Here is a 16,979-nt window from a genome sequence, read left to right as displayed (position 1 = left end):
TCTGTGTTTTGCGTATTGTCAAAAAAGCACAAAGCAGGAATCGTAACGGGTCGGTTGACATAATCTGGACCTAAGACTTTTGGCAGGAATGCAGGATTCGGCCACAATGTTACTCGCGAGTACTCTGGCCCCCACTGCAGACACTGTGGGCTGACAGAGAGAGCATGCAACTCACTAACTCTTTTTGCGGAAGCAACTGCAATTTTTCATTGAGAGCCATTTAACGTCTGCCTCTTCCAAAGGTTCATACAAAACATTTACGAGGTGGGTTCAAACGCCTTGCACCTTTCAGGAAGGCCACTATCATCCTATGCGTTCCTACTGTAGACCCTTCAATTGAGCCCCTGTAGGCCGACATTGTTGCCACATAACCTCTCAGGGTGGACGCAGAGCGACCAGCCTCCAATAGACCCTGCAGAAAATTTAAGATATCTGCCAATGAGCATGTTTGTGGTACAATGTTACACTCAGCGCACCAAGTTGAAAAGTACCTCCATCTATTACTATACAGTAAGCGTGTAGACGGGGCACGGGCATTTAGAATAGTGTCCCTGACCCCTTGTGAATAGTCCAGTATGTTGCATGACCTCCCAAGGGCCAGAACCAAAGTTTCAGTTTCCGCGGTTGATTCAACTGGGTCAACAAGTCTGCCCTGACTGGTAGTGGGCTGGGCGGCCCTGTCAGGAGCACTTTGAGAACGTAAAACCAAGGGCTGTGGACACGATATGGTGCAACCAGAAGTACTGGCTGGTTGGTCATCCGTATTCACTGGAGCGTCTGCCAAAGCAACGGAAATGGTGGAAATGCATACAGCCTCAGATTTGGCCAATGTTGGCTAATGCATCTTGTCCCAGGGACCCTGGTTCGTCCCGCAGTGAGAACCACTTCAGACAGTGAGTCGTGTCGCTGGTGGCAAACAGATCTACCTCTGCTTGCCCATAGGTGTTCCAGATCATCTGAACAACCTCCTTGTTCAGACGCCACTCCCCCACGAGGGGCCCGCCCCGGGACAAGACATGGGCCACACAGTTATTTTTCCCGGGCACATAAATCGCCCTCAGCGACAGCAGGTGTGCATCCGCCCACAGCCAGAGAAAACCTCAGTGCCCACTGGTCTAGAGAGGCAGCCCCCTTGGGGGTGATGTTCACTAGCCCCCGTTTTTGTGTTTGAGCTGAGAGCCTCCTGGTCTTTAGCCAGTATTGGAAGTGGCGGAGATGTAGCCTCCCCAGTGTCACAACAGGCGTTGCGGCCTGCCTTTCCTATGTGTGCCACGGAGACGCTGATTAATGCAGTGCTCATTATATACATGATTAGAGTCTCGTGACGCCGGCTACTGCGTGTGTAGGTCAAAGTCCGCCGATCGTGGCATTCCCCTATTTTGTAAAATTGATTTTTATTCCTCTGGGTGTTGCAATTGATATCAATGATTAATATGATTGCCCTCAGTAAAAAAGCACAAGAAACAGGACGCAAACAGTTACAAACAGTCAGGTTCTCTGCTTCATAAGATATCGCGGGCGATGAGCAGAGGGCGGCGTCGCGTAAAACAACGTGAGACGGCGGAAACGGCCGTAACGGCGGACGGTGCTTCAGGCCGGATTCGAACCGGCGATGCAATTCTTAAAGTGCTATGTAGCACAGCGCTGCCTTTCCTATGTGTGCCACGGAGACGCTGATTAATGCTGAATGCCTCGTCTATAAAGCTGCTTGCCATTGTATTTAGGGAGCTGCAAATAGCTAAGTTGTAGGCTATCCATATATATGCTGTAGCTGTTACGAACACTGGTCATATGATTAAGTAATGCCAACGTTGTTAGTGGTATTTGTGGGAGTTTTATTCAGCGACCGCTGGCTGAGTTTTGGACGCGTGTGGTGTTTGTGTGTTTCCCTCCCTGAATGCCTCGTCTATAAAACTGCTTTCCATTGTATTTAGGGAGCTGCAAATAGCTAAGTTGTAGGCTATCCGTAGGCTATGTATGCGGTAGCGGTAGCTGTTACGAATACTGGCCAATTATATGATTAAGTAGCCTAATGCCGATGTTGTTCTGTGGTATTTGTGGGAGTTTAATTCAGCGACCACCTGGCTGAGTTTTGGACACGTGTGGTGTGTGTGTGTGTGTGTCTCATCCCTACCCCTCTCCCTTTGAGCTGGGCGGAGTTGCCATCGCAGTGATATCTAGAGCTTTAATAATGAGAGACGTGTTATTCGTTGTTGAATATTAGGCTAATTCGTGTTAACGTTTATACCAAACATAAATGTACCGTGTATGCCTTGTGTTTGGAGCTGTTTGCTAACGTTATCATTATCAATCCACTTCAATGGTAGTTGAGTTTTCGTCAGCTGCCAAACAGAAGTTTGAGTGGGCGTTTGGTTTGTCTCACTCAGTGGGACACACGCATCACAGCGATATGAGAGTGCTGCGCTACCTGAAGGAGCGCTTTTAAAACTTTGAGAGATATGTTTTTATACCTTTAAACGTTGATGCCGTTTAGAACAGAAATATCTGACGCCACGTTATTTTCCTCTGCTGATTTATGTTCTGTGGTTGACAAATCTGGCAGCTCTTTTTAGAAAATAAAATTGAAACCATGCAGTCTTAAATTACAAATCAAGCACTTTATTTCAGCCACTTTTCAGGCTTATTGTTTTCTTAAATTATTTAAATGTGTTGACAGGACATTTTGTGATGACCTGAATTATGTTTTATAATATGTCAGCAAGCAATGCATCATCAAGGCTGTGTTGTAGGATGTTGATGAAAGCCTTCTACCCTTGCACAGTTAACCATATGCAGTGCACCCATCCATAAGTTCAATAAATGTTCCTTTTTTAATTGAGACTTATAACAATTGTTATCATCATTTGTGTAATTATGTGTCATTTGTATGATGTAAATTGAGGGACCAAAAGCAGTATCGGCTCCAAATATCGGCTCAAGAAAATCGGCAGCCTGTATCGGTCATCGGCTAAGGCTGATTGAAAAAAAATCGGTATCGGTATCGGCACCAAAAAATCCATATCGGTCGATCCCTAAAAGGTAGTACCTTGAACTGGAAACGAAAAGTGAAAACGAAGGAAGAGACGGTGCTGAGGGGCGATGGGTATATGGAAGTAAGCGTTCCTCAGATCTATTGAAAATGAACCAGTCTCCAGGTTCCACTGAATGAAGAACCATTGATGTGCGCAGCATACGAAAGGTTAGCGTTAGCGTTGTGGTAAGCGTTCAGACGCCGCAGGTCTAATATCGGTGGAAGACCACCGTCTTTCTTGGGCACAATAAAGTAGGTGGAGAACATTCCCTGTTGTTCTTGGGGGACTATTTCATCGATAGCGTCCTTGTGTAGAAGGTTACTAAATCTCTGAGTATAATGTGTGTGGGGCGTATGCCGGAGTTCAGAGGGGGTCGGTGGCGAAATTGAAGACGATAGCCATTTGCAAGTGTGTCGAGGACCCATGGGTTCGTTGTTGTGGAGCCCCAGCACTTCAGTTGTTGAGGAGTGAAACACCCTGCCGCCGGCCGCGCACCCTCAGTCTCGTGTCTGTGCACGCTGTGTAGGTTTGGGGGGACGGCCATAAGCAGCCCGGTCTGTCCTATGAAAGGACTGCATGGGTCTGCCTCGCCCTCCACGTTGAGCAAAACTGTGCTCCGCCTGTCTCCTATATGGTTGTTGGTTGGCTGCCGATGTATGTCGGCGGTAAGAGGGGGCGCCACGAAACGTAGGTGGTGGCGGCAGCGGCGGACGCTTGAAAACTACTCTCGGTTTCACATGCTGAGAGCGAGTTTCAGACGCAAGTTTGCGGCGGTTCAAAGCCTCCTGCGCAGCTGGGCCAAACACCTGGCCGGGGGCCAGAGGCAGCTGGCGCAACACGTTCCTAGCTGCATCTGGAAGAGGGGACTGTCCTACCCAAATCTGCCTGCGGGCTTGAAGTAGCAGCCCCATTGATTTCCCACACTGCTTAGCCAGGGCTCCCACATCCTGAAGTGCTGTATCAACTAACTCAGAAGCTGCTGCATCTGAGGATGGCTGCAGTGTTGTCTGCAGAGCAAGCAAGACATGGACATGGTGTTAAGGACCCGTCCAATCGTCGACTGTGTGTTATACACACACTAAGTTGTCGGTACGCCTACATTCAGGGCTAGGGCACCGTGGGTCAGCGCGAAGAGCCTCAACAGGTGAGACGACTAAGGAGACCACTGCTGCTTCCACTGGAGGCATAGGGCCCAGGCCTGCAGAGTCCGGTTCTGCCATGGACGCTAACAGTCTAGTGGGGCAATCCATCCTGCTAGTGTTCGCATCCTTCAAAGCCTCAGCAAACATCTTTATAAAGTCCTCACAGTGTGGAACAAACAGGTCATTGCTGCGCGCGGAGAGGCGGCAGAGGCGGTTCGTCTGTATCATAGCCTGGGGAAGAGGTTCCACATTGAGCTTCACCAGAGCCATACGGATGGCTCCTGTTAAAGTGGAGCTGAGCACCGAAGGCTCCGCTTCATCCTCTGACTCCCTACCACTCTCTGTTGCAGAAGAGTCAAAAGCATGATCCTCTGGAAGTGAAAACTCATCTGTGTCCAGAGGAAACAGAGAATCAGTGGCAGCAAGAGAAACCACATCCATCTCCCTGTTCAGAGGAGAGGTAGGAGGGTCCGGCTGCGATGCAGGTAGAGCTTGATAGCTTGATAGGTTAATTTGTGTAACACTCTCAGATGGAGAGCGCAGTTATAGTCTAGTAACGTGATGGTGTAGCTGCACATGCAGCGGGGGCTGGGCGCCAGCAGCTTCACCTAGCACCGTTAGTGCTAGACCGGTGTGGCGGGTCTCAAGCACTCGAGTACCTACCTGATGTAACCGCGTCGGGAGCCTTAACAAGAAAGAAACTTTATTGTGCTGAGCAGTGTTGTGTGTGAGACAGTGTGATGTTGCCGGGGTGTGGGCAACACACGTTGAGGGATGCTAGTTCACTTAGCGCCAGACCGGTGTAGTGGCTCTGCGTTCGAAGATACTCACCAAAAACTAGCAATTCTGTAAGACAAAGGAAACGATTTAGAGTTGAAGCGAGAGTAAGCTGTGGAAGCCAGCTGTTGGAGATACAGTATACTCCGAAGTTAGCTGTTCCGCAACCACAGTAGGAGAAAATGATCCGTTCTCAGCAAGGGCGAGAAAGCGAAAGGCAATGAATGGCGTGTACACTGCAATATATATAGTTAACGTCACGCCATACGTCACGAGGTGACAACTTTGGTATAAGTTCTCGGTAAGAGATATGGCTACGCGCAAGGGGTTTCACACACAGTCTAAACTGCGCCATCTGCCAGTCTGGAGACAAGGAAGTAGAAACAGTTTAGTGTACATATCGTACATCCGCCAGGAACTTTTGGACATCGGTTCCTGCAATCCCGACATCTTTATCAGCGTAATCCCAGAAATTGCTAAATCAACAAGACCTACGAACTCCGCCACACCGACCGAAACGAACTTCAGACGATCCAGGAAACGTGAACAAAGGGGCTCTCATGGTGGAGTTTGAGCGAGGCTAAAGCTAACTCCACATCGACTCGCTCTTCCAAGCCTTTTCCTTGCCAATGTTTGCTCCCTGGTGAACAAAATGGACTAACTGCGGCTGTGAACCACCACACACAGAATAATTATGAACTGCAACATCATGATTTTCACAGAAACTTGGTTTAACAGCGAAATACCCAACAACGCTATCAAGCTAGCTGTACGCTGCATTCTCCGTGCCGACAGAACAGCTGACTCCAGTAAGACCAGAGGTGGGGGTTTGACCTCAGTCTGTTAGGTAAGATAATCACACCTCCTCAACCATCACCCTGAATAACGGTCTACCACAGGGATCTGTGCTGAGCCCCTCTCCTCTACTCCCTCTTCACTTACGACTCTACACCTGTACATGGCTCTGAAACCATTGTCAAGTTTGCAGATGACACTACGGTGATTGGTCTCATCAACAACAACGATGAAATGGCCTACAGGGAGGAGGTCCAGCACCTTACATCGTGGTGCACTGACAACAACCTGGCTCTCAACACCAAAAAGACCACAGAGCTCATTGTGGACTTCAGGAAGTCTAAAGCTGGCACACACACCCCTGTTCTCATCAACGGGACTGAGGTGGAGCATGTCACCAGCTTCAAGTTCCTGGGTGTCCACATCTCTGAGGACCTCTCTTAGACCCTCAACATCTCTACCCTGATCAAGAAGGCTCACCAGCATATTTTCTTTCTGAGGAGACTAAAAAAGGTCCACCTGTCTCCCCAGATCCTACACTGCACCATCGAGAGCATCCTCACCAAATGTGTCACAGTTTGGTATGGCAACTGCTCTGCCCACAACTGAAAAGCACTGCAGAGGGTGGTGAACACATCAGTGGTTCCTCACTCCCTTCCATCGAGACCATCCAGGTGCTTGCATAAGGCTCGCAGCATCATCAAACACTGTTCTCACCCCAACCACAGACTTCACTCCACTACCCTCCGGGAGGCGTTACAGGTCTCTCTGCACCCGATCAGCAGGTTTAGAGGAAGCTTCTTTCCTGCGGCTGTCACCTTACTGAACTCCCGGTGACAACCAATCAACTAAGTCCAACTACATCCAACTTTGGGGGATGTTCGGTTAATCCCAATGCTCCTGACGTGATGTGCCCTCAGCTGTGTGAGGTATTCATTACTCATTTTGTTTGCGACTTATGTGTTTATTTTGTAGTGGCTGCCCATAGCCATATTTGTTTTGTAAATATCTTTTTTTATTTTGATGCACTCTATTTTTTTGCACTAGGATACCTCAAACACCCTGGTGGTGGTTTAATAAGCTGCAAAACGGAATTTTGCAGTTTATTGCCTCTTTGTGCCAACCCTTAAGACCACTAACATATTACATTTTAACAATGGTTCATACTGAATATCCATATTTATTCTGTTTTTCTCATAATATCGTAAAACCAATTACCAACCCTTTCGTTAGAAAATTCTAAAACAACACTGTTTTTTAATACTTCAAAATATCATTTGACAAATGAACCTTACATTTTTCGGTAGCCATAGGTGTGTAGATTTGAACAAAATCTATTTCGGTTCTTACCGGAGTTTAGTGCTGGTCTGGTGGGTGCCTATATCCAACCTTTCTCACGGCACATCAACTGTTAGACCGAGAATTCTCGTCGCAAATCAAAATTCCACTGGAGTTCCAAGCGGATTTGTACACGCAGCCTTACAACACAGCTCTTCCAGTCATGGTAACATGTAATTTTTGGTACATAGCTAATTTAGATACACTTATGGTAAGGGTGCTTGCGTTTCTTTAGGAATCTGCCGTCTTGGTTTGTATAGAAATTAATATTAAAGGAGAATTCCGGTGTGATATTGACCTAAAGTGTGTTGAAACATGATACCGAGTGTGAACGTATGTCTCATAGCCCATCTCGGCTTGTCCCCTGCACTCCAAAATCTGGCGCTAGTTAGCCGATGCTACCAACAGCTTTTTCAATGGTGGTGCTTCGGCATCGGGCTAGCCATGCAAATAAATCACTGTTTTACACCATTTACGAGGCTCAATGTATCTCCACACTTCATTGGTAGACTTCCGAGGGCCCTGACATTTAAAACGAGACATTGAGAACTTTGAAAAAGCACTGGTAGTTTACTTACAAGACGATTTATGCAGACAGTATCTTCACGAAGTTTAGCGTTTGCAGCCATCTTGAATTTAGTCACGATAAGTCGAGCGACGAGTAAGAATGAACAGGTATGATAAGGGATCAGATTCCAAAAATAATTTAGTGGAAATGCATGGATTCCAGTTTTTTTCCAGTAGCAGCAACTGGAATCCATGCATTTCCACGGAATTATTTTTGGAATCTGATCCCTTATCATACAGTACCTGTTCATTCTTACTCGTCGCTCGACATATCGTGACTAAATTCAAGATGGCGTCGAACGGTAAAATTCCTTAAGGTACTGTCTGTATAAATCGTCTTGTAAATAAACTACCAGTGCTTTTTCAAAGTTCTCTATGTCTCGTTTTAAATGTCAAGGCCTTCGGAAGTCTACCAATGAAGTATGGAGCTACTTTAAGCCTCGTAAATGGTGTAAAACAGTAATTTATTTGCATGGCTAGGCCGATGCCCGAGGCACCACAACGAAACACTGTGTTGGTAGCATTGGCTAACTAGCGTCAGATTTCTGAGTGCAGGGGACAAGCCGAGGTGAGCTATGAGACATACGTTCACACTCGGTATCATGTTTCAACACACTTTAGGTCAATATCACACCGGAAATATCCTTTAAGGGACACATACACGTAAGATGTCGGAAATACGGGACGGTTGGTAATAGTGGTGACGTTCCTATTCTGTTAATACACTGCATATATCTATATTATTCTTACTACTATTATATTGTTACTGCTACTACATTGCACATATCTGTACATGTTGTTCATACATTGTTCATATCACATATCCATATTTATTCTGCTCTTTAAAGTAACTGCTAATACACTGCACATATTTATTTCTAATTTGTATTACTTTAAACCTCCTTCTGTAAACCAACTGCATACTACTGTCTACACTGCACTATATTTCTTGTCCTGCCTATGCACCACCTGTCTAAACTTTGTATATCACATTGCACTTTTTTGCACTTCTAGTTAGATGCAAACTGCATTTTGTTGGCTTTGTACTTGTACTCTGCACAATGACAATAAAGTTGAATCTAATCTACAGATCTTGTGAAGGTTATGAATATAGCCTCAGTTCTATGAAGGAGAACACGAGATGTTAAATCATCCACGCATGATGTTCTCAATCTGAACCAATCTCCAATCACCCTTTTTAGGAAATGTTTCAGGTTAATGGATTCAATGAGGCTAGAAAGGGTTAACATCTTGTGTTCTCCTTCAGAACACATGCGGCTGGTAGTGAGGAGGATCCGACAATTGCACAGGAAGAGATCTGACAAATGCGGTGCACCGTCAGAGCACATCGGCTTGCAGGCACTAGAGTGATACTCGGGGCATGAGACCAGGAGACTGTGTCTCTCTGGTCAACAATATTGCACAAGCGTTAGACACCGGATTGTAGTGTTACTAAACAGTGGCAGCTTGGAATGGTTACCAAAAGCACAGAGCAGGCTGTGGACGTACTAGTGTGACATCCACATTGTAAGAGGAGGTATTGCCTGAAGCCAAGCTTGTGTTTAAACATATGTGTTCTATTGAGACTCTTTTCCATGTTGCCCAAGAGTATTCAGTATTTAAAGGAACCATATGTAAGATTGTGGCCAAAACTGATACTGCAATCACTTTCAAATTACTGTAGAGAGGTGTATCCCCTCCCCCTCGCCCCTGACTTGCCAACTCGGATGCCGAAACACTACTGACCTGTGATTAGTAGATAGGTGACGGGTGGCGCATCAGGCCAAAACACAACATGACATGAAAAAACACAACATCAACATCAGTTGAGGGCTGCAACTTCACTTTTTAAATGACAATATCCTGGCCGGACTACTGTTTGTCAGTGATATAAGTATTTAAATGAACGTGATTTCTTAATGTCTAGTGACATATCAGGGCCATTTTATGATTAATTGAAATACATTTCTTACATACGGTTCCTTTAAGTATTCAGAGGAAGGTATGCTAAACGCTAGAATGATGGCCTCGGCCAGTCAATGGGAGAGACTTTGTTTTTTGATAGCACATGGCCGACTGCCTGATCCCTGTAGCAGATGAACAGCTGTTGTCTTGTCCAGGGGGTGTGTTTGGTTGGTGCATGAGCGGTGTGCCCAGTTTGTGTAGCCACATCTCCTCCAGCTGAACATCAGGGTGAAAGGCAGGTAGCTCAATGACGCCTAAGTGCTGAGGTCAGCAGTAGGGATTTGGATGAAGGACGATTTTATAATCAAAGTGCACGCAAGCAGGATTCGCTGATAGGGCTAGCAGGTCACTCACTCGCTTGACCGCTGTCAGGGTGAGTGGCAGAGTGTGAGAGACAGCATTAGGAGCTCAATATTGTCTAGGGCAAGGCTATCTTCAGTGAGATCCAGTTACAGAAAATGTCTAAAAATCAATTCCTATCCTTAGTCATATTGTTGTGTTGTGCTAATTTCTCCTACCAGATCCTGAAGCTGTGTCCAAAGAAGAAGAGTCCTGCAGCCTACTCCTTTTGCAAAGCCATGGGACTGTTGGGCATGCAGTTCCACCTGTTTGAGAATGAGCGTAAGAATAATGCAAATTCTTCACACTTGTCACACTTCATCATTAAAAAAGGAAGGCTTGAGTCTGAGAACGGAATCTCCCAGTGATAATGGGAACACATGCACAGTGTTGCACATGTGGTAAAGCAAATGGTTAGGTGTGATCAAGGGCTAAGTGGACAGAGCCAGGCTGAAATTAATGAGTGAACGATTTGGTTAAAGCCGACCAACAGCTTTGTCGAACAATGCCATTAAACCGAATGGATCCGACATAGAATAGGATAGTCTCATAGAGAGAATTTTTAAATATCCCATTGTTGCCGTTTCTGTATGTAAAAGTAAACAATGTGAGCCGACTTTACTTTGACATAGCAAAGTTGCCCCCAAAGGCTTTGTTACATGCTTTTCAGTTGTAAATGCATATTCCGGTCTTACTCAAAAAAGCACAGATTAATGTTGTTTTGGTCCCAAATGTAAATTTGCACTTGTAAAGGTTGTTTCCCTTTAATAGCTTACTCTTGAGTTTATGATAACGCAGGTGATGGCAGTAAAACGGGGGAATATTTATTAGAGTTCAGTTCAGTTAAAGGCTCTTAGGGGAAAAAAAGTTGTTTTTAGGCTGGATTTGCAGGATTTTGTTCATCTGAATTAAAATATTTCAGATGGAATCCCTACGGGCTACTCTGTGGTGATGCCAAAGAATGATGGTAAGCTTTGGAGTTTGTCTGTGATAACTATGATACTATTTGACTTTAACTAGATTGAAATGTTCTATATGGTGCACTTGGAGCACCAAGAGCCTTGGTGGAATTCAACAGGTGACTTAAAGACTGTTTAGCTTAGCATTGTATTCAGCGAGGAAATTAGTACAAGTTAGGAATAATGTTCTTTAAAGGCCCCCGTGTAAGAAATTCTCCCATGGTTAGGAGTTATATATATATATAGCAACCAACGTCTCAAGCGCTGCCTCGTTAAGAACTACGGGGAGCTGTCATACATCAAAACTGGCCTAGTTCTGGACTCCTAGGCACGTCAAAGCATAAACCTCTCTCTGAATAAGCAATAACAACATATTAATAACATTTTGTGTACTATATTATTGCCATTGCTTGTGTGTGATGCCAATGAAACACTCTTTCGGACACGGAATAAATAGTTTAATTTTGCCTGTTAACCGAGCTAGCTAGCACAGTAAACAGAAAGTGAATGGGAACGGCTAGTTATGTTCGCTAGCTAGGTAGCAGCTAAGGACTTAAACTTGTATGTTGTTGCAAACTAACTTGAAATAACACACATTCAGCAACTTTGTGGTAGTCTACTAGTTCTAGCAAAGCTTTGTTAAGTTGTCAACTGTCTCTAAGTCTAGAAACTAGAGATCAAGTGAGACGGTGTCACGTACAAAGTTATGTTTCTCTTTATTGATTTTGTTGGAAAATATAATTTTAATGTCAAATTGTTAGGAAGACATATGACTTGTAGAAAATGGGTTTGTAACTTACATTGCTGAATGTAGGGAAGTTCTACAGATGAATTCAAGCTAATGTTTTTTTCTATGCTATGTATGTCCCTTGCTGGCCACCGTTATTTTAAAATAGTGCACATACATGGTGAGTCGACACTGCTATGTTGATGTAAATGAGGATTTCTAAGCCAATAGGTATGCTTCGATTTGGTGGTGGTGGTAATTAAACATGAATGGGGCCACATTTATGAATGGGAAATGTTGATTTTGTTAACAAACAACTGAAAACGTTACACAAGGGACCTTAACATAAAATAGCTATGAATTTGGGGATTTCATCATATATAATTTCAGAAATCTCTGTACTAAAAGGACAGGGTTGAAAAACAATAATAGTGGATGACCATGTAATTGAAAGTCTCTGCATGGTTGATGTACAGTGGGCAGTGCTTCGACTTGGCCAGCTTCACTCGCGGTCCGCGCGTGGGATCACGCGGTAGCACGCGACTTTAATTTGTATTTTCCCAGTGAGACGCTGCAACAACCCAAACAACCGGTAGATGGCTCAAGTGAGCAGGGTGTCTCGTAAAAAGAAATGGAGCCTGGAAAACCCTACACAGACTTCACCTACAGACTTTAGCAGACTGGTTTAGAAATAATTTAATAGCCAGAAATATGCCTGCCCTGCCCTAATAAAGAAATATTTGGTTAACTGCGAGTGAATCCCGTTTGCAGCCGTAGAAGAAACGCAGGACAAATTAAACATTCTGGTTTTCTCCGAGTGCAACGATGATAGACATCATTTGGACAAAATATAGAGCATATTAACCTCCGTTGCTCAGCCAAATGCCTTCCTGTTACGTCCTGTTATCACGTAGTTACAGGCAATAAACGATTTTTGCTGGTCACAAGTTTACTTCATTAGCGGTTTATTTTTTTGATTATTAAAGAGTGTTTTTCATTTAAAGGTTTGACTTCGTGCTTATTCAGTAGAGCATTTAGTGCTCTTCCCAATCCCAGACGATCACATTGCATGTTTGTTTGTAATGGATGCAACCGCGAGATAGGCTACCCGTTTGACGGCAATGAGTTGTTAACAGACATGAACCAAGACATATAGCCCAGCAGCAATCTAGGGACTGTTCGTTATTTATTGAAGGGGCCACCGGAGGAATTTTGAGTGCTTCAGTCAAAAGTTGCATGACCCTCCCTTGCCTGCTAGAAATTGTTCAATGACCCTCCGACAGAATTGTTAAAAATGACATGACCCTTCCCTGCCAATTGTCGCTGTCTTCCGCCCGCGCTGCTTTGCGCCACGAAGACACACTGTGATAACGTTCTTAAATCAATCTTTCCCATGAGCTTGTATGCTACCAGTCCTTCCTTTTCAAATATGTTGCGCCTGTTTGCACAATTTCACAAATAATCATATGTGATTAATAATATGACAAATAATCCCTGTGCACGGCCGGGGACCGAAACAATGCATGCCAACTTTTTCCGTGTTTCTCACGTATTTTAATTTCCCCCCGCTGTTTATTTTTTTGATTATTAAAGAGTGTTTTTCATTTAAAGGCTTATTCAGAAGAGCATTTAGTGCTCTCCCCAATCCCAGACGTTCACATTGCATGTTTGTTTGTAATGGATGCAACCGCGAGATACGCTTGTCATAGGCGCCGATACCGTGGGTGCTCCGTCTCTCGGGCACCCACTGAAAACATCGAGCACCAACGTGTGCCAGCTTACAGTCCCGGCTAAATTTACATTCATTTAAAATCAAACATCACAGTTTATGTTAAATTCAGCATCTCTCATAATGTGATTGGATATGTTGCTGTCAATTCCCTACTTTATATACTAACCACCAATGAGAGCGTCTCTCGTATGAAAATTCCTGACACTTCCCACCTGAAGAATTAACGCAAGGCTTTGTCGGGTCTTCAGCCCTGAATGTTTAAAATGTATATAGCCCTGAATATCATTTTAAAAGTAGTCTGACAAAACGTATTGTTTTGGGACACAGCTAAACACTGGTACCTCATAGAACGTCTATAACATAGCCTAGGTGGTCGCAACTCACAAAAGTAAAGCAGATAGAAAGAACTCACGCAAATCTAGCCTACAACACGCAGACAGCTTTATGCGCAGGGGAGAGAGCGCGCGCACTGTGCTTTATGATTGTTGCCTTCTGATGGTATCTTGCTAATTCACTGAACTGCAAATGGTATTGCCTTTATCTTATAACTCCTTATCTGAGCGACTACCACCTATGGTTTTTAAAAGTCAGATGTTCCCTGACAAAGACATTCGAATATTAAGAATGTTTATTGACTTGAAAAATACACAAATTTTTGCAAACTCCCTTCATTCAACCCTTGAAGACATCGCGGTCTGGTGCGCTATGTACAGTGGGTCCCCGTTAAGTTTGGACGGGTTCCTTCATGAATCACGCACCCCATTTTCTCAGCAGAAATGGCACAAACTGCAGTTGACACAAACAACCACAAGGTGTCACTTGGGTGCCACTACTATTTTTGATGCGACTGACTTACTGCTTCCATGACGCAGCGGGGGCACGGGAACTTAAATTGATCACGGTAGTTTAAGCTTACACTTGACAAAACATTCTAATATGAACATGTAGATGCAATTGTTGTAAAATGGTGCAGCTCCTTTAAGAAGCGTGTGCAGGGATGGAGAGAGAGAAAGCGAGAGGGGATAGGCCTATGTGTGTTAGAACTTAGTGTGTGGAAAAAGTACGTGCTGTTGAGACTGGAGCGAGTCATATTCAAAATAATGCAAAAAAAAGCAATTATCCTCATTCATTGCAACCAAAGCATGCCTGTTTGCCGACGTTCAAACGAAAAATATATCAAAGCACCTTTTGCGTTTGAATGTAGCACGAACATTTTTTTAAACAGCTGGACAAATGATTTAGCTAATTGATTATATAACCTGTACACCAGCAATTGTTGAACATTTACCTGTACAAGTACATTGACAGTAGCCCAGCCTAACAGCATGTTGTAGGCCTACTGTAGAAATTTCACTTAAATTGCAACCGCAACATGCCTGCTTGCCAACGTTCAAACGACAACGAAAAAGATAATAAAACAACAAGAGGGTTGAGTCTGAATGACACTGAGTTTTTAGACACTGAAGACACGAAATATTTTCGTATAAAAAAATGGTCATTCTTCAATCTCCTTCACTGACGCCTATGGAAAAGGCTTAACGTCCCAAAACAACGATCAATGATCATCAAATTTCTCTCTCACATTGCTCCTCATAACCATCTATAAAAAAGTGTTTTTTCTTTTCTTTTTGAGCACATCCGAATCCCAGGACATAACGCACTGGACCTTATAATAGGCTCGAGATATAATTCCAAAGGGGGCAGATAGGGGCCACTGCACTTAAAACTTAAAAAGATGAAGCTTTCCGAACTTTGAAATTGCGATCAGTGACTGGCATCGGGTGAACAAAGCTTTTCGAAGTTGAACAGGCTATTAAAAACTATTTGAGCACCTCCATGTCACAGGAGAGACTGGGCTCTCCCTTCTATGAAAAAGACGTTAGGCTACCTGCAAACTGGCCTATGATTTCATTGCTGAGTTTGCGGCAAAGCAAGAATTTTTTTTTTGTCCTGAGTCAGGATATGGCGAGTCAGTGTCATTTATTTGTCCAATGTTAGCCTAGATAAAGACCAGTACATCTTATCAATAGTTTGAATGTCGTGTGTGTTTCTGCTCATTGACAAATACCGTTCAGCACAATGATTCATGCCCAATTAATTCCCCCTGTTAAAGTGTTCGCCTTTGTTACACTATTTGGTTTCGTGATGTAGCCTATGATAAACACCATATGGCCAAATATGTGACTCAGCTAATGTTATAGGCTATACAATTGAATTTCCCCTCTTAAAGGCAAGCTGGTGTAGCTTATTAGACTAGGCTACTATTAAAATACACCGACGGTAGCCTTGGCTATGTGTAAAGTAAGCTATCGCATGATGTCATGCACGTAAGTGAAAAGGGCCTTGCATCTGTCAAGTTCGCACAGGGCCTCGCATCCCCTTGCGACGGCCCTGCAGCTCCTCCTAAGACAGCGAGGAAAAAGTTAAAATACGCGATAAACCCGGGAAAAGTTGACAGATTTGTTTCGGTCCCGGTGATTATTTGTGAAATTGTGCAAACGACAGCCTTTTCAAGGCATTTCAAGGAAGGAGTCGTAGCATGCAAGCTCCCAAATTGACCCAGTAGCCTAAGGCATCAATAAATTGTTGGGACTGGGGAGGGTCATGCGTTTTTTCTCAATCACTTTGGAGGGTCATAGAAAAAATTCTTGCTGGCGAGGGAGGGTCACGTCTTTTTTGACTAACACTCCCAAAACTCCTCCGGTAGCCCCTTAATTAAATAAATAACGAACAGTCCCTAATTTATTAATAGCCTAGGCCTACACCAGCAATTGTTGAACATTGACCTGTACAGGACATTGACAGTAGCCCAGCCTAACAAGCAAATGTTGCAAAATACATCAAAAGACGCAATTAATCAGAAATAAATAATGTAATCTGCATCGCTTTATTTAACAAACTGCAAGCAACAAGAGCATTGAGTTCGCTGTAAGGCCAAACCCAAGAGCAAAGCCTATCTGTTAAGGCAGTCGATAGGCTATATAACGAGCTGTGTGCCTGGAAAGACGATAGATGACGGCTCTGGTCATCCCATACCCTCCCCCCACTTCCTGTAGCCTACCATTATGAAGGCCTGTAGCCTAAAACGACTCGTTGCCGTTTTGTGACATTAAGCTTTTTCACGTTAAGCCCCCCTCCCCCATCCCCTTCTTTCACAAGCAGTGGGGGAGCGCGGGGCACAAAGTAACACTTTTTGGTAGACAAAGGAGGGTTCTCCGCGCTTCTGTCGTTTGGCCACAATCCGTTGCAACCAGGCCAGGACAGATATTTTAGAGAGAAGGAGAGACGCCGGTGCAGCTCAGATGTCTTCTTAATTTTCTTTATTCTTTAGTAAAAGGTGCAGAACATTATTAAACTTTGACTAACATTTCGATAATGTTCTGCACCTTTTACTAAAGAATAAAGAAAATTAAGAAGACATCTGAGCTGCAGATCGTTTTACTGATGCGCTCATTATAAAGAACGTTTAACGTGTCCCAAAAACAGCTATCAATTAATCACCAAACGTCTTATAAACAAGTATTGCCAGGAGCAACACCTTGCAAAAAATGATAACAATAGGCCTAGGCCTTTATATGGCTCTGCTCCTGCCTAGATTTGAACTCA

At 44.1% G+C, this 16,979-nt stretch overlaps 1 protein-coding gene across 1 annotated transcript in view; it reads left to right on the top strand.

Moving 5' to 3' along the window:
- Positions 1–16,979, top strand: part of iqsec3a (IQ motif and Sec7 domain ArfGEF 3a) — a gene marked incomplete at its 3' end in the record, with an annotated part of 56,652 nt that overhangs the window by 27,006 nt on the left and 12,667 nt on the right. The window contains exon 7 of the mRNA XM_076297237.1: positions 10,138–10,237. Within this exon, the coding sequence (XP_076153352.1) occupies positions 10,138–10,237 (100 nt within the window). The remainder of the gene's footprint in view (positions 1–10,137; positions 10,238–16,979) is intronic.

The sequence above is a fragment of the Alosa pseudoharengus genome, unplaced genomic scaffold (genome assembly GCF_046254945.1).
Source record: "Alosa pseudoharengus isolate Yale_2024_CS ecotype anadromous, Long Island Sound unplaced genomic scaffold, YU_APseudo_1.1 YU_APseudo_1.1_scf_20, whole genome shotgun sequence".
NCBI lineage: Eukaryota > Metazoa > Chordata > Actinopteri > Clupeiformes > Clupeidae > Alosa > Alosa pseudoharengus.
The sequence above is the reverse complement of the archived record's forward strand: the minus strand, read 5'-3'. Positions and strand labels throughout refer to the sequence as shown.